Source organism: Hippopotamus amphibius, chromosome 13 (genome assembly GCF_030028045.1).
Source record: "Hippopotamus amphibius kiboko isolate mHipAmp2 chromosome 13, mHipAmp2.hap2, whole genome shotgun sequence".
Taxonomy (NCBI): domain Eukaryota; kingdom Metazoa; phylum Chordata; class Mammalia; order Artiodactyla; family Hippopotamidae; genus Hippopotamus; species Hippopotamus amphibius.
The window spans coordinates 32,686,954-32,709,631 of record NC_080198.1 but is presented as its reverse complement, the minus strand read 5'-3'; the positions used below and the strand labels follow the sequence as shown (position 1 = coordinate 32,709,631).

At 40.8% G+C, this 22,678-nt stretch overlaps 1 protein-coding gene across 1 annotated transcript in view; it reads right to left on the bottom strand.

Moving 5' to 3' along the window:
• Window positions 1–22,678, bottom strand: part of ERC2 (ELKS/RAB6-interacting/CAST family member 2) — a 913,064-nt gene that overhangs the window by 215,947 nt on the left and 674,439 nt on the right. Inside the window, exons 15-16 of the mRNA XM_057705261.1 lie at window positions 7,034–7,181; window positions 5,418–5,546 (exon numbers count right to left, since the gene is read on the bottom strand). Coding sequence (XP_057561244.1) covers window positions 5,418–5,546; window positions 7,034–7,181 — 277 coding nt within the window. The remainder of the gene's footprint in view (window positions 1–5,417; window positions 5,547–7,033; window positions 7,182–22,678) is intronic.

Sequence of the window (22,678 nt, the reverse complement as noted above, 5' to 3'; positions counted from 1 at the left end):
CCAGGGCAGCATCTGCCTTCTCTCACTCTTGGCCATACCTGTTTGGCTAATTCTTAGAGACAATCCTATGATAGTTTGGACCTGATAGGGGAGGAACAGACCCTACCCAAATCAATTATACTGTGCAGACCTGGCATAGCCTCCAGAATGTTAACCTGGACATAGGACTTCTCTGCAAGCTCTGGGGGAAAACATAGAGGATCAGTGTGCTAGTCTCCTGGTCTCAACACCTTTCTGTTTCCAACTGACCAGCGGGTAACAAAAAGCAATGCCTAGAACTGGTAAGAAGGGGAAAAGAAAACCAAGCACAGTTTATCTCTGATCACAAAAGTATTCTAACCAGTTCTGAGAAATAAGCTGGTTCTAATTTTAACTAAACAATAGTGTCTGGCCCTCATTTTAAACAGGCATTTTCATCAAGGATGTGCATTTCACTACTTCAGCACACAAGGCAGCATTTGGGAATAAGGCTTAGGGGGTAAGATTTAGTTTTAAGCTTTCTTCAAAAACCCTTTAGTAGGAGGAAAATCCAATGATTTCAGAATTAATTATTTTGATGTCAGTCTTTTCTTCAACGGTGGAGGAAAGAAGTTGGGGGGATTGGATCCAAGACACAAAAGAAGGAAAGGTGGTAAATTTTAATAACATTGTTTATAGCATCCTTAGAGAAGCATGAATGAATGAATGAATGAATAAATAAATAAATAAATAAATACCTTAACTAATTCCCAATTGACTCCCTCTCCCAAAATTGCAAAAATCTGGAAGGCAGATTTTTTTAAACAGAGGTGGAGTAAAAGTGTCAGAGGTGTGTGCTTGTGAAGAAATGGAATTGGGAAGAATACAAAAATTGGATAGACTTATACGTCTACTACCAAGCTACAACTAATCCTTTATCTTTTTGTAAGCAACAAGTAACAGAAAGTTAATTTGTACTGCTCTCTTACCTTTATACAGTGCTCAGCCTAGAAGCAACTCAAATGTCAACACCTGAAGAGTGTCATAAAGATTCTTTTGTTGTTAAGCATAGTTGGAATTTCTGAACTTGTTTCATATCACCTTCGCTGGCTCTCTTGACTGGTGTTTAATAGGAGTTTTAGGTATGTCTAGGCAAATTATTTTATAAGATGCTCAGATGTTTTCAGAGAAGAAATGGCCTGACTCCCTTTATAACAGCAAGTAATCTGTGCCATAGCTGGAAACTCAGTGGCATTCAATTCAAGAAGAACCTCCAGAACTGGAAGGGATCTGAACTAGAATACAGTGAAGAGACCGGAAGGAAAGGTTCAATATGAAGACCACTGCAAATGATTTCAGTATGGTAAAAGTCATCTCTGCAAAGTGTGTTGCAACGTGGTAAGAAAGAACACGGCACCAATTTTGTGGTCATCATTCGGCAAGCAAGTCTCCATGTCTTCTACCAACTCCTATAAGTTGGTGGTGGCTGCCTGGAATATTAGGGTCAGAAGAATTATGAAGCCAAGTTTTGTCTAAAAGTAAGGATAGATCAAAGAAGTCTCTTCTTTTAATAAGCTGCCCTGGCAATTCACTCACTCATTCATTTATACAGTCAGCAAGTATTTGCTGAATGCCTACCATGTGCTCGCAATTGTGTTAGGCCTGGAGATAAATGGTCAACAACAACAAAAAAAGTCATGAGGCCACATTCTCAGTCCTCATGGAGTTCATTAACTAGCAGGGCAGATAGTTTCTATTCAAGTAATCACCAAAGCAAATGCAAATTTGCATCTGTTCCAGTGCAATTAAATGATGTACATGTGCTACAAGAGTGCCAAACTGGGGATTTGACCCAATTGAAAGAAAGTCCCAGAAGGCCTCCCTGAAAAAGCGATGTTGGACTGAGATTGAATTGAGCCAGTAGGTGTTAACTAGGTGAGGAAAAGACGGAAATGTGTTCCAGGCAAAGGGAATTGCATGTACAAGGCAGAGAGCACGTTGGTTTAAATTTGTCTTTATTCCACCAGCAAGGGAAGCCAGGGAAGACTTTTCAGCAGTGAGAGCTAGAGAGTGATGAGCATTTCACGAGATTTACCTTTAGAAAAGATTATGCTTCAGTCCACTGAGGTTTGAGAACCGCTCGCCTGGCCTAGACTCTGGCTGCAGTTCTCCAAGGTATAGCCACCACTCTGAGCAGGCCAGTGGCATGGAGGTGGTCACTACTGTCCACCTGCCTACCTCCTCATAGCAAGGAGAAGGCAGGATTTGGACTCCCATGATACGTTATTGAGACTGCCAGAAAGTCAGGGAGGACCCTGTTTCTATTCTATTTGAAAATCTCAATAGCCATAACAAGCAAATTCTGGTTTTAGTTCTTTGTGGCTCCAATGGCGTGCCAATGCTTTTTAAACAATGCAAGCTAAGCACTGGGACTCCTTTGAGGCTGGAGCCAGGGGATTTGGAGAGTGGGCTCAACAGAGCAACCTTAAACATGGCACTCTGAGTGGTACTGGAAGGAGTCCTCCCTGTTCTGACGCTGCATGGTTGGTGCATGCTTCCTTCTGCTTCCTAACTTCAGATAACTTCTGCTCCAGAATATACCACTCTCAGTAGATCCTGCACAGCCTACCCCAACCCATTACATCTCTGACGGCTAGCCTCTTCACGCTTATTCACTCCAGCCTCACTGCCCTCCCTGCTATTCCCAAACACACCAGCACTCTCTTGCCTTAAGGGTTTTGCATGGACTGCTCCCTCTGCCAGAACATCCTTCCCCTAGATATCCACAGGGCTCACTCTCACCTCCTTCACGTTTCTGCTCACATGTCTTCTTCCCAATGAGGCCCACCCTGTCTACCCTATTTTACAGTGTCATCAGCCCCTCAGTCCTACCCTGGCACTCCTGGTGCCTTTATGCTGGGTCTATATTTTCCTTTTTTTCTACCATATAACCTTATTATATTATGGTTTATGACCTTTCTCTCTACCTCCTCTAATTTAACAAGTAAGTTCCATGAGGAAGGGATTGTGGATACTGAGTGTAAATTATCTGTTGTGGTTGAATTCCCAGCACCTGTCAGAGAGCCTGGCACATGGTAGGTATGCAATACGCTGGATAGTTGGTTGATTATGAGGAAAAAATGAGACAATGTTTATAAACTTATGTATATACAAAACACTTGGTATAGACCTGGCTTATGGAAGTCATGCAATCATTCATGCAACAAATACTTATTGAGTGCCTACTACGTACTTGGCAAAATGCAATAGTTATGGGGATTGTTGAATGAGCTACTAATGTTCAGTCCCTGGGAATGGTGTGTGCAGAGAGACCTGCATGGGATGAGCTCAGAAGGCAGCCTGAAGAGGGTAACATCTCTCCTGAGCCCATCTGCCTCAAAATCCTTGCAGAACATTGGGCAGGTGAACACCCAGACCCATGACCTTCCCCTCCCATTGGCCTGGGTGCCTAAAAGAGCTCTCTCTCCCAAGTCAGTCATGCAGGTGATGACAACTTCGGGGGACCTACCCTCCTGGGGATGTCCTCTTTGACTGATGTCCATGTGGGCCACCTACACAGACCAAACAAACTTAATAAGTTCTGGGGGCCTGTTCAGTGCACACTGGGAACTGGGGTCTAGAACTCCTAATATGTCTGCTCACCACTCCCCAAGCGCTTGGACTTTAGGGGTGGGGGGACAGAGAAGGATTTAGTGCCAACCACTGTCTGCTCTCCCACAGTTCAACAGTATGTTCTCAACAAGCTGTGACTCCAAGGCATGTGAAAAGCAGCAAAGATGAAATCAAAATCAAAATCAAACTATCTCTAAGAGCTGGTGATGATAAAATCAATTAGTAGTAGCAGTAGCTCACACATACATAGCACATTTGTGTGGCAGGCATGTGCAGATCACTTTGTATATATTATACCTCATAAACAATACTTGAAATTAGGTTATTAGCCCAAATTACAGATGAGGAAACTGAGGCTCAGGGAAGTTCAGTATTTTGCTCATGATTACACAGCTAACAAGTGTTAGAAACAAAATTCAACCTAAGTAGTGCAACTCCAGATGGCATCTGAAAAATCCACTTAAAGTTGTGTGGCAAAAAGCCTCTTTAAGCATGGTGTGTGCAGCTGTGAAGCCTGATCAGGGCACCCAATCCCTCTGGAGCTCTGGTTCCTTCTCTGTAAGAGCATCAGCCCTTCCACTTTGGTGGGAGTCGATGAGTTAATGTATGTAAAGCCCTTTGACCCATGCCTGGCACATGATGAGAGCTCAGAAGTATTAGTAGTTGTTGATGTGATCAAACACCCTAAGTCTAAGAGCTCTAGGCAGAACCAACTCTCTGTGAATCGCTGGAGAACATTCTTAAGTGGGTTTTGGCATTTACCTCAGGTGTACAAAGATAAGCAGTCCTCACAATTCCTGGAATACCCATCTGCTTGCAACTGTGAATTACTTCCTGAACATGGTGGGGTATGTGTGAACTCAGGTGGACTATACAAAACCTGAGCGCTCTCACTTACAAGCTGTGTGTCTTGGGCTGGTTACTGCATACTCTGAGTCTCAGCTATGGCCTCTAGAAGTGGAGGTAATCTTGACATTCACATCACAGGGCTGCTGTGAGGACTGTGGGACAAAATTGCTCAGGGACACTACATTCATATCTTGGCACGAAGTAAACTCTTAATAGAAAGGGCATGCTTGCATAAGCAAAGTACTCATTATTTTTAGAATCATTTTCATTTGCAATAAGGATGCATAAATTCACATTCTTTCTTGCTCTGTGGCAGTAGGGTGTGGGGAAGAATTTCAAACCTAAGTCACAGAGAGAAGCCCATCCTCCTCCTCTGCTGCCTCCTTTTCCACAACAGCCCTTCAGACCCTGCTTTAGCCCAGGCGGGAGCCTAACTGTGCATGGCTGGGGTTTCCCAAATGTGCCCCATGATACCCAAAACCAAGCCTGTCGTGAATAATGAAGGCTTTGTACAGTTTCCCAGGAGCAAACTGAAGGGCTACACTCAATCCTTCCTGGAATCCAGGAGTGCATTTCCATGATGTTGAGAAAGAAAAAAAGCAGCCTTAAAAAAAATTCCTTATTGGGAAGAGTAAAGGGAGATTTGGGGAGGAACGTATCTAAGAGACAAAAAGAAAAATTTAATCCAATGTGCCTGACAGCAAGGCCTCTGGCAATCTTGTCTTTACAGCAGTGCCAGGCTGTTTCAGAAGAGCTGGCCCTGGAGGGTGGCCATCAAAACTAGAACCACTGGCAAATACATAATAAATGAAATTGCATTACAAATCAAGATATAGTGCTATCATCTATGATTCTAGACTTCATGGCCACTGGATACTAGAAATCATCAAAAGAGGTGAAGGTCAAGATGTGACGTAGCTCTTATGTACTCCCACCTTCAGTGGTGGGGGTGAGTATCTTCTTAGCAGCTGACTGACCTGAGACCTTTGGATCATGTATGCATCGTAGCTGGACCCGTGGTACTTGGCCGTAATATCTGAGCTGTAGCCAGCATCACAAGTGCATGGTATATTCGAGCTCGGGGGCTGTTTCCTAGGACTATAAACCTGTGGGAGAAAGCTACAATGGTTAGGTGCAGGAGGGGAGGGTGCAGGGTACATAGGAAAGGAATTAAGAGAAAGCAAAGAAGGAGCCCCGACTTGACTTTCTGTGGCCAAGTGGGTGGAAAAACCAGTGTTGAAGATGCACAGCCCCAAACAAAGAGGTCAGATGTAAGTGGCCCCCGACCCCCGGAGCCAGCACTAGCAAGGCATGCTGCTCTGTGGAATGACCCCAATGTCTGGCAGTGACTGAACCCTTCCTCTGCAGGACAGGGCACCCAGGCGTGGTGGTGTTTGCTTGTGCTCTCTCGCTTTCTCTCTCTCTCTCTCTCTCTCACACTGCAAGGCAGCCCCATGAGAATTAGACTCTGGTTTAGGGCCAAAGGACGGCTTTTCCTTCCTGAAGTGGGAAAAAGTCCCAACTGTGAGGGAAGACAGCTTATGTTTTCGGGCTTCCTTTCCATTTACCTTGCACACTGTGCTAAGCCCAGATCACCCTAGCAGGCAGAGAGCCAGTCCTGGGGGCTGAAATTAACATGGATGCACACCACATGGTACCATGTGGCATTCGGAGAGCTTCAGAGCCATAGGTGGCCTTAGCTAAGCTGTGGCAGCCACCTTGTGAGACCGCAGACCATTGAGCCATTACCTGCTGAGTGGGTTTCATAATGAAGCTAGAATCTAACCAAATGTCTTTAAGTATTGATTCCAAAAGCCCTCAAGTTGGATACAGAGGAGAAATAATGTCTGAAGATTTCAGGGATGACTTTGCAATATACTTCAAGTATAAATATTTCCATTTAAGCCACTTCTAGAAAACCCTCCAGAAAGCAAAGAACTTTCTGCACAAGTTAGGATTTTGACCCTCCTTCCTTTTCCCTCAGAAGAAATACATTGGCCTAGAAAGGAGGAAAAAACAGGATAATGGGGCAAACAGGTGATAAAAAAAAATATTTGACTAAATAATGGCTGGGGAGGTCTCCAAGCACAGGGGCTGGGAGATGGTCCTTGGCCAGAAAGTCCTGGGGGAAACAGCTGAAGAACCAAAGTTGGAAGAATGGAGAGAAAGAAATCGAAAGAACTGGATGATGGGAGTTATTACTGGGCCCAGAAAGGGAGTAAGACAGAAGGTAACAAGTCCAATGGGAAAGAAGGTGCCCAGAATTTAATTAGTACTTTGTAGGATTTAGTCAGAAGTCATACAAAGTTCACTGGAAGGAAGAGAGCTGAGAGCTATTTCTGGGGAGATGATGCTAATACAAAAGAAAGGAAAACAGTGCTGGTTGCAAACCACACAAGCAGGCACATGCACAAAAACACAGAAAAGCAATAAAATGTTGTTCCAGTGACAACTTGGGCCATTTCACTCCTACCTGTTTTAGCTGCTTGAGCCCGCAGGATGGACATGGCAAAATGAAGTGTCGCTAAACCCAGAGAAAGCACCCAAAACCCCAAACCCAGCAAAACATACCGTTCGTGCAAAAAGGCCCCACCTGCTGCTTTAACTGATGCACTAGTCGATCTTTTTCCCGCTTGAGGGCCATGACTTCTTCCTGTGTCTTTTTCTTTTTGGAGGCAGACAATTCCAGCAAGGCAATGTTTGCATCTTTCTCACTGATTGCCGCAAGCAGCGCTTCCTGTCTGGTAAAATAAAAATCATTGTGATGATTTTTATAAAGTGAAAAAAAAAATCAGCATTTATAGTTGAAATGAGCCATGAAGTGTTGTCTCGTGGGGAGGAACTATGGATAGTGTTTAAGAAAAACTACCTCCTTGACTCTCAGAATGGATAAAGTAGTTTGGGTCAGAATCCCTAGGACCCACATCTTTTGATGGCTTCACAGACACAGCTGCATATGAGAAAAGGAGGGAGTCAATCTGCACATTCCTTTCTAAAACATCTACCCATCTATTCATCCAGTTGTTCTTCCATTCATCCATCTGTCAATCCTTCCATCCATCCCTTTGCCAGGTAAGGCTCTAGGTACCGCAAGATGACTCAACAAAATTGGGTGGCAACTTCAATATCAAGTATTGTTTTTATCATGCAAGGTTTTCTTTTGAAAAAAAGCATGCAGAGATATTTACTAGGGTCTCCTTTCAATTTTCAGCAAAATTAGTAATGCTCCCATGCCATTCCACCAAAACCCACTCATTCCTCACTCTTCCTTATCTCAGTAATTACTGCACCATCCACTAAGTAGCCCAAGCCCCACAATGAGAAGTCATCCTTCATTCCCTTCCTACCTTCTTCACTCAGAGCCAATCCATCAACAACTTCAGTAGGTTTTACTCCAAAATAAACCCCTATCTAAACTGACCTACTGCTACAAACTTTTCCCAACCACCAGCAACTACATGCAAAGCTCAATCACCTGCCGCCCAGGTACAGAGACCAAAGTAATCTTTAAAAACAATATAAATGTGGATTCCACAATTCTGTTGCATGAAAAATCCATTCATCACCCATGAAACTTCACAACTTCAGATCCTTTACTGATGCCTGCAGCTCATTCATTACACCAACTGTCCTTGAACACCTCTCTGAGGTCCTCTTGTTCCTTTTCTCCCTCCCCAGTCACTAGCCTCGAGCACATTTTGTTCCCGATCTCTTTTCTAGTCTCTGAAAATGTTACACTTGTTCTCACCTAATAAGCTTTGCCTCAGCCATTCCCTGTGACTGGAATGCCTTTGCCACAAACAGCACCCTTCATGTCTCAGCTCAGAAAAGCCCTCTCTAGCTGCTCTCCCCAGCAATGTCTTCCCAGCTTCCACCTTGCACCCAAGCCACTGGCCTATCACATTATACTGTTTTTCCATGGAACTCTTCACTATTTGAAAGGATCTTAAGATACTTATTATTTGTTTGTTTTCTAGACTTGACACTCCATGAATTAGAACCTCATTTGTCTTGTGTGCCATCGATTCTCCAGCTTCTAGAAGAACATTAAGCATAGCAGGTGTCAAAAATGTTTGTTCAAAAAATAAATAAGTTCACTTTATACTTTCTAAAAACTTTTGAAGACCCCACTGGACAACTCCTCCTCTCACTTAAAAAAATTACAATGCTTTGACTGCTGTTTAATCACTGATCATTGCTCACTCAGAAAAGTATTACAGTTTCTTCCTCCCATTTTATAGTCCAATTTTCTGTCAACATCTGTCACAAATTTTAACCTGGAATTTTTTGAGACCATTATTGACTAGGAAATGGCTCTCCTGGTATGTTTCATTTAGTTCTCCTTTCCTCTGAGGAGGCCCTGTCTCAACCATTTGTGTCACTTCAGCAATATTCTAGATAATTTAGAAGACCCTATAGCCCCAGGAAAGCCTCCATATTGGGTACTTTCTTGCACACAACTCCTAGGACTAAACATGGTCATGATACTGTTTTGCCTTTCTTTAATCCCCATCACCAGACCAGGCCCTCTCCAGATGTTTGGACACGATGATCATTATTAGGACCTGAGATTTTTTTCCCTTTCCGCTATAGGGATTTGTATGGACTTCTCTGGGCCCTGCTCATGCTAGGCAGTAGGAGCCTCTGTCTGAGGCTCAGACATGCGAGCAGCACAAATGTCAGGAAATATCTCCATTTTCCAGAAGAAAACCAGTCCAGGCTAGACTGCAAATAACAGCATTAATATTCAGCGTCACAGAGCCTGTCTTCTTCTGGATAACATCTTTAGACGATAGACATGTTGGCCATTCATGGCCACTGCATATTTATACATAAGGCCAAGATGCATGGATTTCAAATCAGGGAGACCCCAATGGCTATCTACTCCAACTTAGATACAACACACCCAAAGTGATTGCATTATTTTTTGCCACTCTGCCCCAAATAGAAATCTCCAAGTGAAGCTTTTAAAGTGGAAACAACCTAAAAGATCATTACTTAGGAAATCGGGAGTTGATAGTACATTATGCTATATCCCAACGATTCACCCTTTATAGCTATATGCAGCCATTTAAAGTGCTGATGGAAAACAAAAGTAATGATATATGAAAAGATTTGTTTGCTCAGAGATCCCATGGGTCTCACATTTCTGCACATTTTATGAACAAAGGTACTATCTTACGTTCTCACAGTTTTCCAAGGATGTTTGTAGAGCGAAAAGCCTTGGGAGATGGACGTAGTGTCTCCCTTTAGGATCAAAGGGAAACATGCTTACTGCCATGTATAATAGTATCTCCTATAGGCCAAAAGGCAGACGTGTTACTGCCCATTATAAAAGATTCAAGTTCCCTAAGCTCAGGGTTGCTCTCTTTTAATGCCACGCATTGCACATACAGCTATTCATCTGGCCCACCTGCCTTGCCTCCATGGGATGTGGGGAGAGGAGTACGGACATAAGCATGCTAATGCTGTTCTCTGCACCTTGAGCAATAAAGCCATTGCCTCTGACCCAAAAGTCTCTGATCCTCTGCCTGCATCCACGAACCTGAGGCAGGCTAGCCTGTTAGCAATGCCGATAGGAAAAATCTCAGACCCTTCACAGTTCTTGACGTGCAAATGTATACATATTAATATCCCCCAAACATAAAATCATACACGTAGAAAAAAATGAGAGGGAAATACACTAAAATGCTAATAGTCACTGTGTAACAGTGGTGGAATGGATAGGCTACTTTTTACTTTATTTCTGCTTATACCTTTATATGTTATCCTTCCCTCCCTCCAAATATCGTAAGAGTAAACATTAAAAAAAATTATACATTAAGCTTTTCAGTCCCCAAACTGCAGGTGTGTGCTTCAAATTCTTGGCATACCTGAAATTTGCGCATTTTCTCATCAAGGGATATATATTCCCTCTGTCCTTCTCATTCTTTACATACAGGCAGGTGCATACACACATTTTCACATACATACACATCTGGTACAATCTACATCATCTCCCACTTGGACAATTACCATAATCTCCTCACTAGGCTCCCTATGTCCACTTTTATATTCCTATGTTCCATGACCCTTTCTAACCCACTTTCCTCTTCCAGGTCAAAATTCAGAATGACATAGCTTTAGTAACTGTTAAAAGTCATCATCAACCTAAAGAACGACCGTTCTAAACTCCATTTCTCCTACAATTGTATAACTTGGGCTTTTCGTGTATTTAGCACGCACTGCTCCTCTTATAATACCATCAAAAGTCCCAATAAATTAATTTATAATTCCCAGTTTTATCTTGATCAAAGAAAAACATTAATTCCTAATTCTCTATAGTCACTAAATATAGCCCCAAATCTAATTATTCTTATTAAACCTCAAAATACATTTGAAATCATTTTTATAAAAGTGTATTTAAAACCACTGATCAATAATAATATCTATACAAAGTAACAATTTTGTTCTTCATAACCTTTCCTTACTGTATTGCTTTTCTTTCTTCATTTTTTTTTAAGTACTGGTATGATACAATGATAGAACTCTGAATAAAATTAGTGTAACAAGGATTTACATATTTGGAAACTCTCATTTAAATACTGGCCTTAAACTAATGATAATTTCTCCTAAAACACCTTGACTGAAATCTACATTCAGTAATTCCAGTCTATTTAAATCAAAGAGTAATTGGCAGATTTTTTTAAGTTTATAAAACTAGAAAAACATGAACATTTCACACTTTAGGATATTTGGAGAGATGTTCTGAATATGTTAAGGTTATGTCCAGCCACTACCTATTCGTACAGGGATGCCAGGCAAAGCAAATTCTTAATTCTAGGCTGAAAGAGCCATTATATTTGTTTTTATTTTTTAAGCCAAAATCTTCATAAAATGAGTTTAAAACAATTTTTTTTAATCTGACACATTTTAATAGTTTAAATCATTATGAGCTAATTCTGCACGGTTATGGATTTTCATTAACCTTACTTTGAAAGTCAGGGTTTTTGTTTTTTGTTTTTTGAGGGTGAGGAGTACTAATATAAGCTTTTTCAAAGAATAACTTCATCTGCTAGCCCTATTAGATTCTAAACTTTTACAATTTCCATAAGCCAATGCACTGATATATCTAACTTAAAGCACTTAAGGACAAATACTTCACTGTTTTTAGAAAATAGCAGGCATTGAAATAAACTAGGAAGATTAAATTACATGTTCCTGTTTTTTGTTTTTGACTCAGCCTTTCAAAAACTGAGAAAATTGAAGTATCTGCAGTTCTGATGCCTCTTTTACATCTACATCTTTTTTTAAAAGGCTCAAAGTATACACTTGGTTATAAACTGGAAACACAAAGAAAAATCCTGATTAATGTCCTCATCAAGTGAGCCACCTTCTAGATTCAAGGCGAGATTTACATTGTTTCAGAAATTGTCACTGTCACATCAGCCTGAAGAAAGTTTCTACAAGCCTGAAGTCACTTTCAGCACTTAATCCGTCCTTTTTGCTTATTCACAGACAACATGAAAATGAACATATATACTCATCTTTAGATAGTTAGTGGGGTTAAGTATATGCCAAAGGCTTGCAGAATTATCTTCAGAACACTGCAATGCTGCAGTATACAATTACTAAGGTGATCTGTCTATGCCCCAAAATGTAACTTAAAATATGAAAAGGAAGCCCAAATATGCTAGAAAGGAAGATAAGATAATGCAAAGAGAAATAAATCTATAAGAGTCTGCTGAATGCCAAGCTAAGAAAGTGGACCATAGACAGCATTTTATCAAAGTGCAGCCTAAACAAACGTCAAGGGGAATAATTTCTTTAACAAATATGGGCAACAATGGAGGAAAAAAGGGGGGAATTCTGTGCCCCTGCATGCATTTCGTCAGGGTTAACAATGGATAAAAATATGTGCAAGAACACATTTAATAACCCTAAGCTGTCATTCAGTTTGTAGGAGGTAGTCAAGATACAGCTAATAAAACAGCAAAAAAATGGTTTTAGCCACTCTGAAAAAAAATCCTCAACGGAATAAAACAAAAGAGGACTGAAGGGCATCTACTGCCAAGATAAATGCCTTCTTTCGAGAGTTGCCTGTGGCTAGCCTTCACAAAGAGTTCCAGAATCCTCTGATGGTAATACATCCCTACGTCACTTATCACAGTCAATTTAAAAGGGAGCTTTATAAACATTTCTATTTCACTCCCTGTTGCTGTCGTTCTATTAATGATGACTTGAGCTCTGAGAGAGGGTCTAAAATTAATTTTAGTAGTTGTAAATGAGGCAGGCAATTAGGAACTGTTATAAATTAGATTGGGGGAGAAGCATTAACACAGTTTTTCCTGTGGGCTCTTGTTTTAGTTAGCTGACCCATCTTTAGGAACACATTCAATTACAAAAGCAGATGCTTAAAAAATGCATTCCATTAAGAAATGTTTGGATAATTTCAAGGAAAAACCTATATTATGTATGGTGCTCAGCCCACAGTCATGTTCTAATCATACTGTGGGAGAAAAAAATACCGCTCAATCAACTTTTCCCAGTTAATTACTGTTTTCTTTCCCTCATGACCCTGAATCTTCAACCATAAGTTCAGTAGGAGGTGACTTAAGACAGACGGTGACGAAAGATCCTGTTCAAAACAGCCTCTCTCTTACCCCTGGTGTGAGGGTGGGCAAGACTTGCTATGATCAACCCTGGAGAGAGATGCTCACTTGCCTAAATTTTAAAAGCTGTATTTTCAGACGGCATCGTGAGAAAGAAAAGGCTTTTGATATCAATTAATATCAACACTACCCACAGCAGAATGATGTATTATGTATACAGAAGGCCCACGCAGAAAGTGAAGCAGCTTGCATGAGGTGGGCCCACAGGGTGAGAGATATTTAACAATGTGAGTTTCAGCAAGGACAAAGAACAGACCAGATTTGTAAGGGTCAGGTTTTGGCAGCCCAGACTCCTTAATGCGGTTTGCTCTCTGTTGCCCACCTAAAACTGACCTCAAGAAATCGTTTACTCCAATTACAGAGAATTTTGTCTTTGAAACTTAATAGCACATGACTGGAATTTCCTAACACAGGGACCATGAGTCTTGTGGAAGTTCTTTGCTCCGTGCACCAGCATCTACCCCAGGGAGGCAGCTGGCTCATCCTTGAGCTCCTCCAAGTGCAAACAGTCCAGGAAGCTCTAAAGAGCTAACATCATGTGCTTCAGGATACAAAGATGCTGGCACCTCTTGGCATCCTGCTGCAAAGGGGTATGGGTGAGTCTGAGGCCAACTGATTTTCCCATGTGGAAAAGGCCTGAGGCCAAAGGAGGATGAGTGCCAGGAAGAGGTACTGCCCCCAACCTAAATTGCCTTTTCTATTCCCAGCTCTTGAGAAATTGATTAAAAGGCAATAAGGGATGGGAAGGGCCACTGTCCAGGTCCTGGCAATGACATGTGTAAAGTATTATTGATTACTGTGTGTCTGATCCAGAGAGTGAAAAAGAGAGAGAGGGAGGGAGGGAGGGAAACAGAGAGACAGAGAGGGAGGGAGGGAAAAAATAAGAAAATACTTCTTTTGATTATCTTAGTCTATTATGATTTTTTAAAACTTACTCATATGAATAAAATATCACTTAAGTCCTTTAGAGGAGAAGATACTTAGTGCCTGAGTTTTGGAATTGAATATACCTGGGTTTGAATCTCAGCAATATCTTTTGTTTCTGTGTCCCTGGACAAGTTACTTTATGCCTCTGAAACTTCAATTTCCTCATAATGAACTAAGAAGAATAATAGTAACTCTCTCAGATTGTTGTAAGAGTTAAACATGATAGTGCAAGTAGAGATTCTGTCCAGTGTCTGACAGGACCACACAAATGGTAGCAATTACTTATTATTACATAATCGGACCCCACCAAATGTAAAGGCTCAAAAGTTTTACATTACTTTCTACCGGGCTCCTCTTTGCAGAAAACATATCTAAATATGCCAATGGGTCTCTTATTTTCAAGACAGATTCTCACAGAAGCCTCTGAAATTGGTTTCTGTTAAGCTGCCCATTTGACTTTCATGAGCTGATATTAGTTTTTCAAAGAAACTTATAGGAGAAAACAGAGCTTGAATGTGGAGAAGAATATGTCCATCATAGAATAGTTGCATCCCAGACCAGCCCGGTCTGACTGTTCAATATCATCCTGCCTGAACTGATAGGAAAGGCCAACACAAAGGTGGGCAAGATGTGATTCATGCAGTGTGAGAAATGGAAAACGTGTTCTGAAAAGTGACCTTTTAAAAGGCAAGGTCAAGTGCAAAACTAACCAAAGTCAAACAACTTCAAAACAAAAAAATTCTTTCATTAAAAAAAACTTTTAAAAATTGGTAAATTTGGAAGGCAAGTGAGGGCAAGCGAAGTGAAAGGACCTGTGTCAGTGTAACGTTCTATGATGCTCATTCATTCTTGTTATTCCCATTCAGTGATGAGAAGCCTTCTCTGTTGAGCACTTAACTCTGTCAAAGTAGATTTCTATATAAAATACACCCAACCAGACTCCCTGGAAGGGTTATTGATGATTGATAAGAAAGCTGAATACATCTGGACTTCACTGTGGGCCAGAGCTTTGCCAGCATCCACCTAAACTAAACCTGTTGTCCATGGGTGATCAGTTACTGTCAAGAGACTTACCTCACCACATTAGCTTTCTGGTTGACTTCTAGGCTTGGCCCCAGGCCATCCAATCAATTATTTTTTTTCTTATTGGTAAGCTGTATATGTGTGTATGTGTGTGTATTATGTAAGTTTCCCAAAAGATAGTGTATTTTAATTTTCCTTCATTTGTTAGTAAGTCTTTGCACTGAGCAGCAAATTGCCCTCCTATACCTTGAACTAAATATTTCCCTTCTTAATTTGAAGTTTTTGTGTTAAATCAAACCTCCCTTTGTTTATGTTTACATGGAATAGAATATTCCCATAGGCTATTTTATAATGAAAAACAAAGCAGATCATCATGTCATTGCTCTAAGAGGGATATGAACAGAAGGGGGCACATTCCAGAATTTCTTTAATGCAACATTTGAAGAAAATCGAATTAAGGTTCTGTGGAACAGATCTTTGTAGAGAGAAATACAAAAAAAATTGAGTTTGTTGGAAGCAGCTCCTTTGAGAGAGTTCCTATTCATGGGAAGGAAAAAGGCAGTTGTGCTCTAGCATTGGGGGAAGGAAACACGGAGTGATATGTTTGTGTGTGCTGTCGATGATAGCAGCAGCCAGGCAAAAAGCAGGTTTCTAGGAGGGGCAGGAAGGTGATATGTGACAAAGAGGAGAGGTAAACAGATTCCCATCTACTTGAACCTGTCCTCCCTTGCTGTGTCTGCCACAGAACTGAACAACAATTCGGGATAATCAACAGGAGACTTCCTTCAGAAAGCTGATGACTTTTAAAGCATCCTCAAAGATGAAATTCGGCATGTAAATCTCTGAGAAATCTGGATTTTAGGTCTGCCATCTCGTGGCCATTGCAATAAATTCTGCCCTTTTCCACTTTTTCTGCAAAGTCGTTACACCTTTATATTCAACATTTTAAAGAGATATCACAAAGGGTGCTTATTTTTTTAAAAAATGAACTTTAGCCACAGGAGAGCTCCACAATGCAGAGGGAGCTAAGGCATTTCACATTCGAATCCCCTTTCTGCTCACATTTTTTCATTCCTTGATGAAAGCCTAGAATCAAATGATCAGTTATCAAATTATCAAAAAATCATTCCATATGGGACTGGGCCCTCTGAGAAGCCAATTAAGAGGTGACAGGTATGTTTTAGGGGCCTATTTTTTTAAAGAGGTAACTTAACTGACACATAGTTGCCTACAAATGAATGAAAGTCTCAGTATTTCTGTTCTTGCCATACATTTGCTAAGAGAACATATAGAATAAAATAGATTGTAAATCCAATGGGGCTTTGTACCTAAAAACTAGGCAGATATGTGTTGCTGGAAATAACTTAAAAGCCCAAATGACAGAGATTTAAAATACACACTTCAACACTGTGAGGGAAAGAAGTGAGACCAAATTGATCACAGTTTTATGTTGGCAAGAAACTGCTAAAATGCCACCATGAAAACACACTGAACCTGTCTAGAGAACACTCACTAACCACTTATTGAATGTGTCAATGGGAGAGAAAGCAAATGCACAGGACCGTTTTCTTGGCAAGGCTGCACCAATGTACTGTAACCTATAGACTAAAAAGAGATGCAAGAACATATTCAAAGACCATAAATTCACTTCAGAGCCCAAATTAAAGAAGTGTAGAACTACACACACCCCACCCCACCCCCCACAAATTACTGCATTGCTAAGCAACTGATTTAAAAGACGTGCAGAAAAAAAGAGCCGTAAAAATCAGCTAGTGAGTCCAAAAATAATGAGAGGTTGTATCTGTTAGTTTCCTGAAATTTCTGGATTCATGAATACAATATGTGGGACACTACTAGAGGGCTCCCTCTCAGAGGGTGAGGGAACATGAAACCAGACAGCGGATACAGAATGAAAGAGTCTGGTAAACTACCTGAAAGCACTCCACATCTGGAAAGAATCGTGGGGGAGCCAGCCCAAGACACAATGGTATAGAAAGCAGTCTCAGATTTACAGTATGGGTGGCCCTGTGGCTCATGGAAGTGAAATTTCCACTCTGGGAGGAGTGATCACTAGAGGCAGGAACATTTCTGATATGAAATTATGACGTCCAACCAGAAGCAACTGAAATGAATATGTTCCTCTGGGGTGGCTGTTTACTGGTCACACAAGGGAGAGTAAGCTAATCAGATGATCAGAGCCCAGTTCTTCCATCCCCTCTACATGAGTGCACACCAAGTTCCAGAGATGAAAGGACAAACAAAACAGGCATAACCCCTGCTTCCTTGGAGCTTGCCACGCAGCAGACCCCAGAGACTCTCTATCCACATAGTCATGAGATGAGCTGACCCTGCAATGATGCCACAAAACACAAGGAAATACCCCTCTATCTCCATCAGGAACAAATACCAGCTCACCAGCAATACCATGCAAAGAAGATATCCATGAATCCTGTTTACCAACCCAAAGGCTGGGAATAAGAATTCACATGGCATCTCCACCCATGTGTATCAAATCCTGGGATAACCGATTCAAAAGCTCCTTCCCATCCTGTCATCTTCATCCTCAGTGTCCAGTGCAATCCAGCTACAGTCCTCGAAAACAAATGGAAACACAAAATCTTACATTTATAGCTATTAGACTGAATGATATGAAGTGTTTTTTGTAGGTCAGAAACAGTCAAATATCAGCAATTTCATGCAGTTCAACCTCATAGTTTTTTCCATAATAAAAGCAGCTTTACTGGTTTCTTTGTTTCCTTGTTTATAATAGGTGCCCATTTTCATTCTTTATCACTTTCTACTCTCAAAGATTTAAAAGGTTGAGGCATTTCCCTCTCCACAATATTCAGCTCTTAGCCTCACATGTACCCAAAACTAACCACTAGAGGCAATTAATCCAGTCCATAGGAGAGAGACTGCTATTCAAATCAGAGGGAGAGGAGGGAGATTAGAAGCCTAGAAAGGTGACAGAGTTCTCAGTCCCTTTCAGACCTGGAAAACCACTTAGTGAGAAACATCCTGGTGACCAGACCCCAACCTGACACTGATTACCACTCGCCAAGATACTGATCTGTTGACTGATTGCTTTGAGATCAGATCATCTATCTCCCAAGACAGCCTTGAGCCTGCCCAGCCCTACTGAGCAGCAATGGAGCACCTTCTTTTAGATTTGAACTTCAAGTCACAGGACATAAGGCAGAAGTCCAAAGAAGAATGGGACTGCAGAACTGTTAATAGGCTCTCCAAAGTTTCATTGATGAGAAGCCCAATTAAAAAAAAAAAAAAGCTCCTTTGAGAATGGCAACACACTTATTGTTAGTGGCATAAGAGAGCAGCCTACTGTTGTCGACCACTGTCTTAATCTCCATCTATATCAGAAAAGAATTTATTATAGACAAAAAAGCTGTGCTAAGAGGGATCAGCAAGGGATAAGGCTTGCAAATTCTTCTGGTAAAGAAAGCAAATGCATATGAAAACTTAAGTCACAAAAGATAAATAATAATTAATGACTACTGTTAGGATGAATGATTATTAATAGTACCACTGTGTTTGCTGTATGATATACAAGGCATGAGTAAAGCACATTATTTCATTTCATCCCCTCAAATTATCCTCCAAGGAAAAAGTTATTATTATTATTCCTATTGTAAAGTTGAGTAAACTGAGTCTGTAAGTTTTAAGTAGATTGTTCAAAGTCACATTTGCTTTTAAATGGTGGAACTGGAATTTGAATCCAAGTCTGCGTGACTTGGTCATTTTGCTAAAATGCTTGATTGTAGGAAGGAAGGAAGGTCTCTTTGCTCTGGGATGATGGCGGTAAACTTCACAGGGGGCAGGGGTGACAGCTGGGTGTGAAGGAGTGTTGGACTGCAAGGGCTATGGAAGGAAAAGAGAGGCTTCCAGATGGCAACAAGCCTTTGAGGAAACCCTAAGAGGATTTGGCCATTTAAAATTATTTCTCTCTTGTTTATTTATGCTTATTTCCAGCTGCACAACATCCAGGAATGTTAGAGTACCACCAAGGAAAAGTGTGGCCAAACTAAGTAATTCCTAAGTGCCAATCCAAAGACTGGTACTGGCTCATACTGAAGTTTTCATACATGCACGCACACGTACACACACGCACTCACACACACACACTCACACATGCACATACAAGTCCCTGCACACTCATTCACATACACACATGTGAAGACACAGGCAAATATTGCAGGAGTAACATTGCCAACACTTTCTAAGTAATGGCAGCCTTTTATTTTGAAAACAGGTCCTTCCCACTTTCTGATGTTAAAATACTCTTTTATCCAATGATAATGATAGTAGTTAACATTTGAAGAGTTATTTAATAGCTTAATTAGGTAATCAAGCTTTATGTTTTCAAAAATATTTTTTCATATCATTGGTCCCTGACACCCAAAGCCCAGAAAGCATTCATTTGGTTGCCGAATATTATTATAATAAGGGCATGTACGAGGAATATCTGGGGCATTCCCTTTGCCTACCCCCAGCCCCTGCTTTGTTCTACATAGATGGGGGCTTGTCTTTCCTTCTGAAAAGTGCTTGACATTTCCCTAAAAATTGCTGACGCTTCCAAGCAGGCTGCCTTATAAACTTGTAAATGTCCTGTTGAACTTGAATTGTTATTACTAAGCGACCATCCCTTTGACAACTGGAAAGTCTGTTTCAGGTATCGTATCCATAAGGATATGAGGAGAATAATCTTTTATTTCACAAATAAGCCTTGTCAGGCATAAAGTCCAGGCCCTTCTAGGGGCCCTCAGTGATCACAGAAGGAAAGAGAAATTGAGTTGGTCAACATCAGTCTTTAGGAAAACCACATCTAAAGGTGGCCAGAGGGTCTAGTGGAAACCTGCTTCTCCTCCCATTGTCCATTTTGTTGGATATTTAATGCAATATGTATATGTATATAGACTATGAATGTGGGAATAATCAACATCTCAGAAGACTTAGGAACATGGTAGTTATTCCTTCAACTATCTCCTAAAGTGACTACAGATAAGGCTTGTTCCAGGTGGGGGGTCCTAAGATTTGAATTAGGACCTAAGGATGGAAGTCACAGGTAGGTAAGGCTGATACCAATTCAATAGCAGGAAGAGCTCTGGCTAAGTCACAGATGTCAAACAGTAGCACAGGCTGCCTCATTCTCACCTCTGAAATTACTGGTAGGACAGCAGGGGACCATCTTGAGCAATTCCCAGAGAAAAAATTCTAACAAAGGATAAGTGATGTGACCAAACCCATGTTTTAGTTAGGTTTCTATGCATTATAAGCAGCAGAAACTGATTCTGGCTAACTTAGCAAAGAGCGGATGTATTAGAGGGATGCTTGGATGGAACAAAGAAAGAGCTAAACTAACAAGGGAGTTTTATGAAGGTCAGTGAGAAAGTCACTCTAGGACTCTCATAGCAAGAAATCCCAAAACTTTCTTAGGAAGTTTATAAAATAACTCTGCTACCACCCTTAGGCTTAATAGAAAAAGAGTGATGTTTGACCTTCCTGGAAAGGAAATAGATTAGCCCAAATCAGATCAATAAGCTACAACCTGGGGTCGCTATCACTGGAAACCCACCCTAAATAACTGGGTCACATAAACAAACAGGGATAGCTATGATTTGGGAGCAATTACTAATTGGCAATTATTTTAATGATCTTTTATAGCCTAAAGGGTCTATTTCAGTGGTGTGGCTGGAACTGGCTGTTACTGGCTAGCAAGAGTCAATTATGTGCATCTCTTTCCAACTCCATGGTCAGTCTCTATCTTGGCTGTGGTAGGAGTACTTACACCGTGGAAATTGGCAAATATTACCAATCAGAGCTTTTTGCTCCCATTTACATTGTTTAGCAGCACACCATTGCCCTATTTCAAGATCATTGAACCATCTTGCCAAGATTGCTACACACCCAAGAGGACATGCTACAGATTCCACAACTAGGAATATTTTCAAATATTTGCTAACACTTACCAACACTTCTGTGCTGAACACTACACTATTCTAAAGCGCTATACTACTGTGACACTATACTATACACTATACTATTCTAACTTCTTTATCTGTATTAACTCATTCAATCTGCACAACCATTTAAAGAGGTGGGTCCTATCTTTTCCTCATTTGACAAATAAGGAAATACAGACAGAGAGGGGTGAATTAGCTTGTGTGAGTTCACATGGCGAATAAATGGCAAAGTGGAGATTTGAACCCAGGCAGTCTATAATTTGATAAGTCCTCAAAATAAAACAGACAACGTGCAACTATTGTTCTGAGTTGTGATATCCTTGACACAGAGAAACTAGACAACCCAATTACTCTGAATCTTGTGAGGACCTGGCTGAATCTCAATAAGAGCATCATCCATCACTCACAATGCTGCTATCAGTGAGACCAGCCCAGGACAACTCCCAACTAATGCCTGATTGTTCATTACTTTCATTACCCAGGATGCCCAATGGATCAAAGCCAAATCCAAAAGCTGCTACAGAGAAGAGATTCACTGTGTACAGTGCTAGAACTCCTCAAGTAAGTGAAAAAAGCACTTCAGGACTCAGTGGGCAGTGCATCTCACATGGATGTTCCTGAATGGACCCTGATGCCACAATCCCAATAAGAAAGGGGAGAGAAGCCTGAACCTTCAACCAACCTCCACCACTAGTACTACTGGGAGGTAGGCATAGAAAACAGAAAGTAGGGGCCTAATAGAAAGAGTCACCTGATTTTAGATGTGTACCTTGGACAACTCACTTAACATTATGCATCTTAGCTGTGGAGCCTGTAAAATGAAAAAGATATTACCTACTTTCAAGGTTACCGAGAGGTTCAAATGAGATAACCCACAGGAAAGTATCTGATAAACTGCAAAATCTCATAAAAATGGTGGGCAATATTCCTACTCACATAGCTCTGGCCCCTAAAGCCCAGACACCAATGATGTAGATTGATTCATTTCAAGCAGTATCTGTCATGGACTCACTGTGAGCTAGGCACTGCTTCTGCCAATTAAGCCAAGCCATTAAGCTGGTGTAAAGTCATCAGTCCAAATGGCTGATGGGAGTTTCAGCTGGGATAAACCTAAGTCCATGAAAGGAAAATGACTATCTGAAGGAAACACCAGACAGCTTTCCTTCTCTAATGATTTATTTAGAGAAGTGACCATAACCCACTGGCAGGAAAGACAATGCTGTCTCTAAATAATCTTTAAAAATTATCAATTACTTAAATCCACTGAAGAGTCAATGAATATTTGTTGAATGAATGAATGGGATTCCATAGATCTGGATTCAAATCCTAGTTCTGCACCACTATCATCTGTGTGATTTTGTGGAAGTTAATTAATGGGGTGAATTTCGGTTTATCCGTAAGATGAGAATAATAATACTCTCATGGGGTATTATATGAGATAAAATATGTAAACCACTTAGCACATTTACTTGGATACAAACAGTTATTATTATTATGAATGCAAGCTGTAGTTATTATTGCTATAATTATTAGGTTAGCTCGTTAGTTTACTATTAATATCAGCTACAAGATAAATATGCTCAAGTCACCAATTGCCAAGGGAGTAATATGAGTATTCCCAGCTGTGAGAGTCCAGAAGAGAAAGCTATTTAAAAAAAT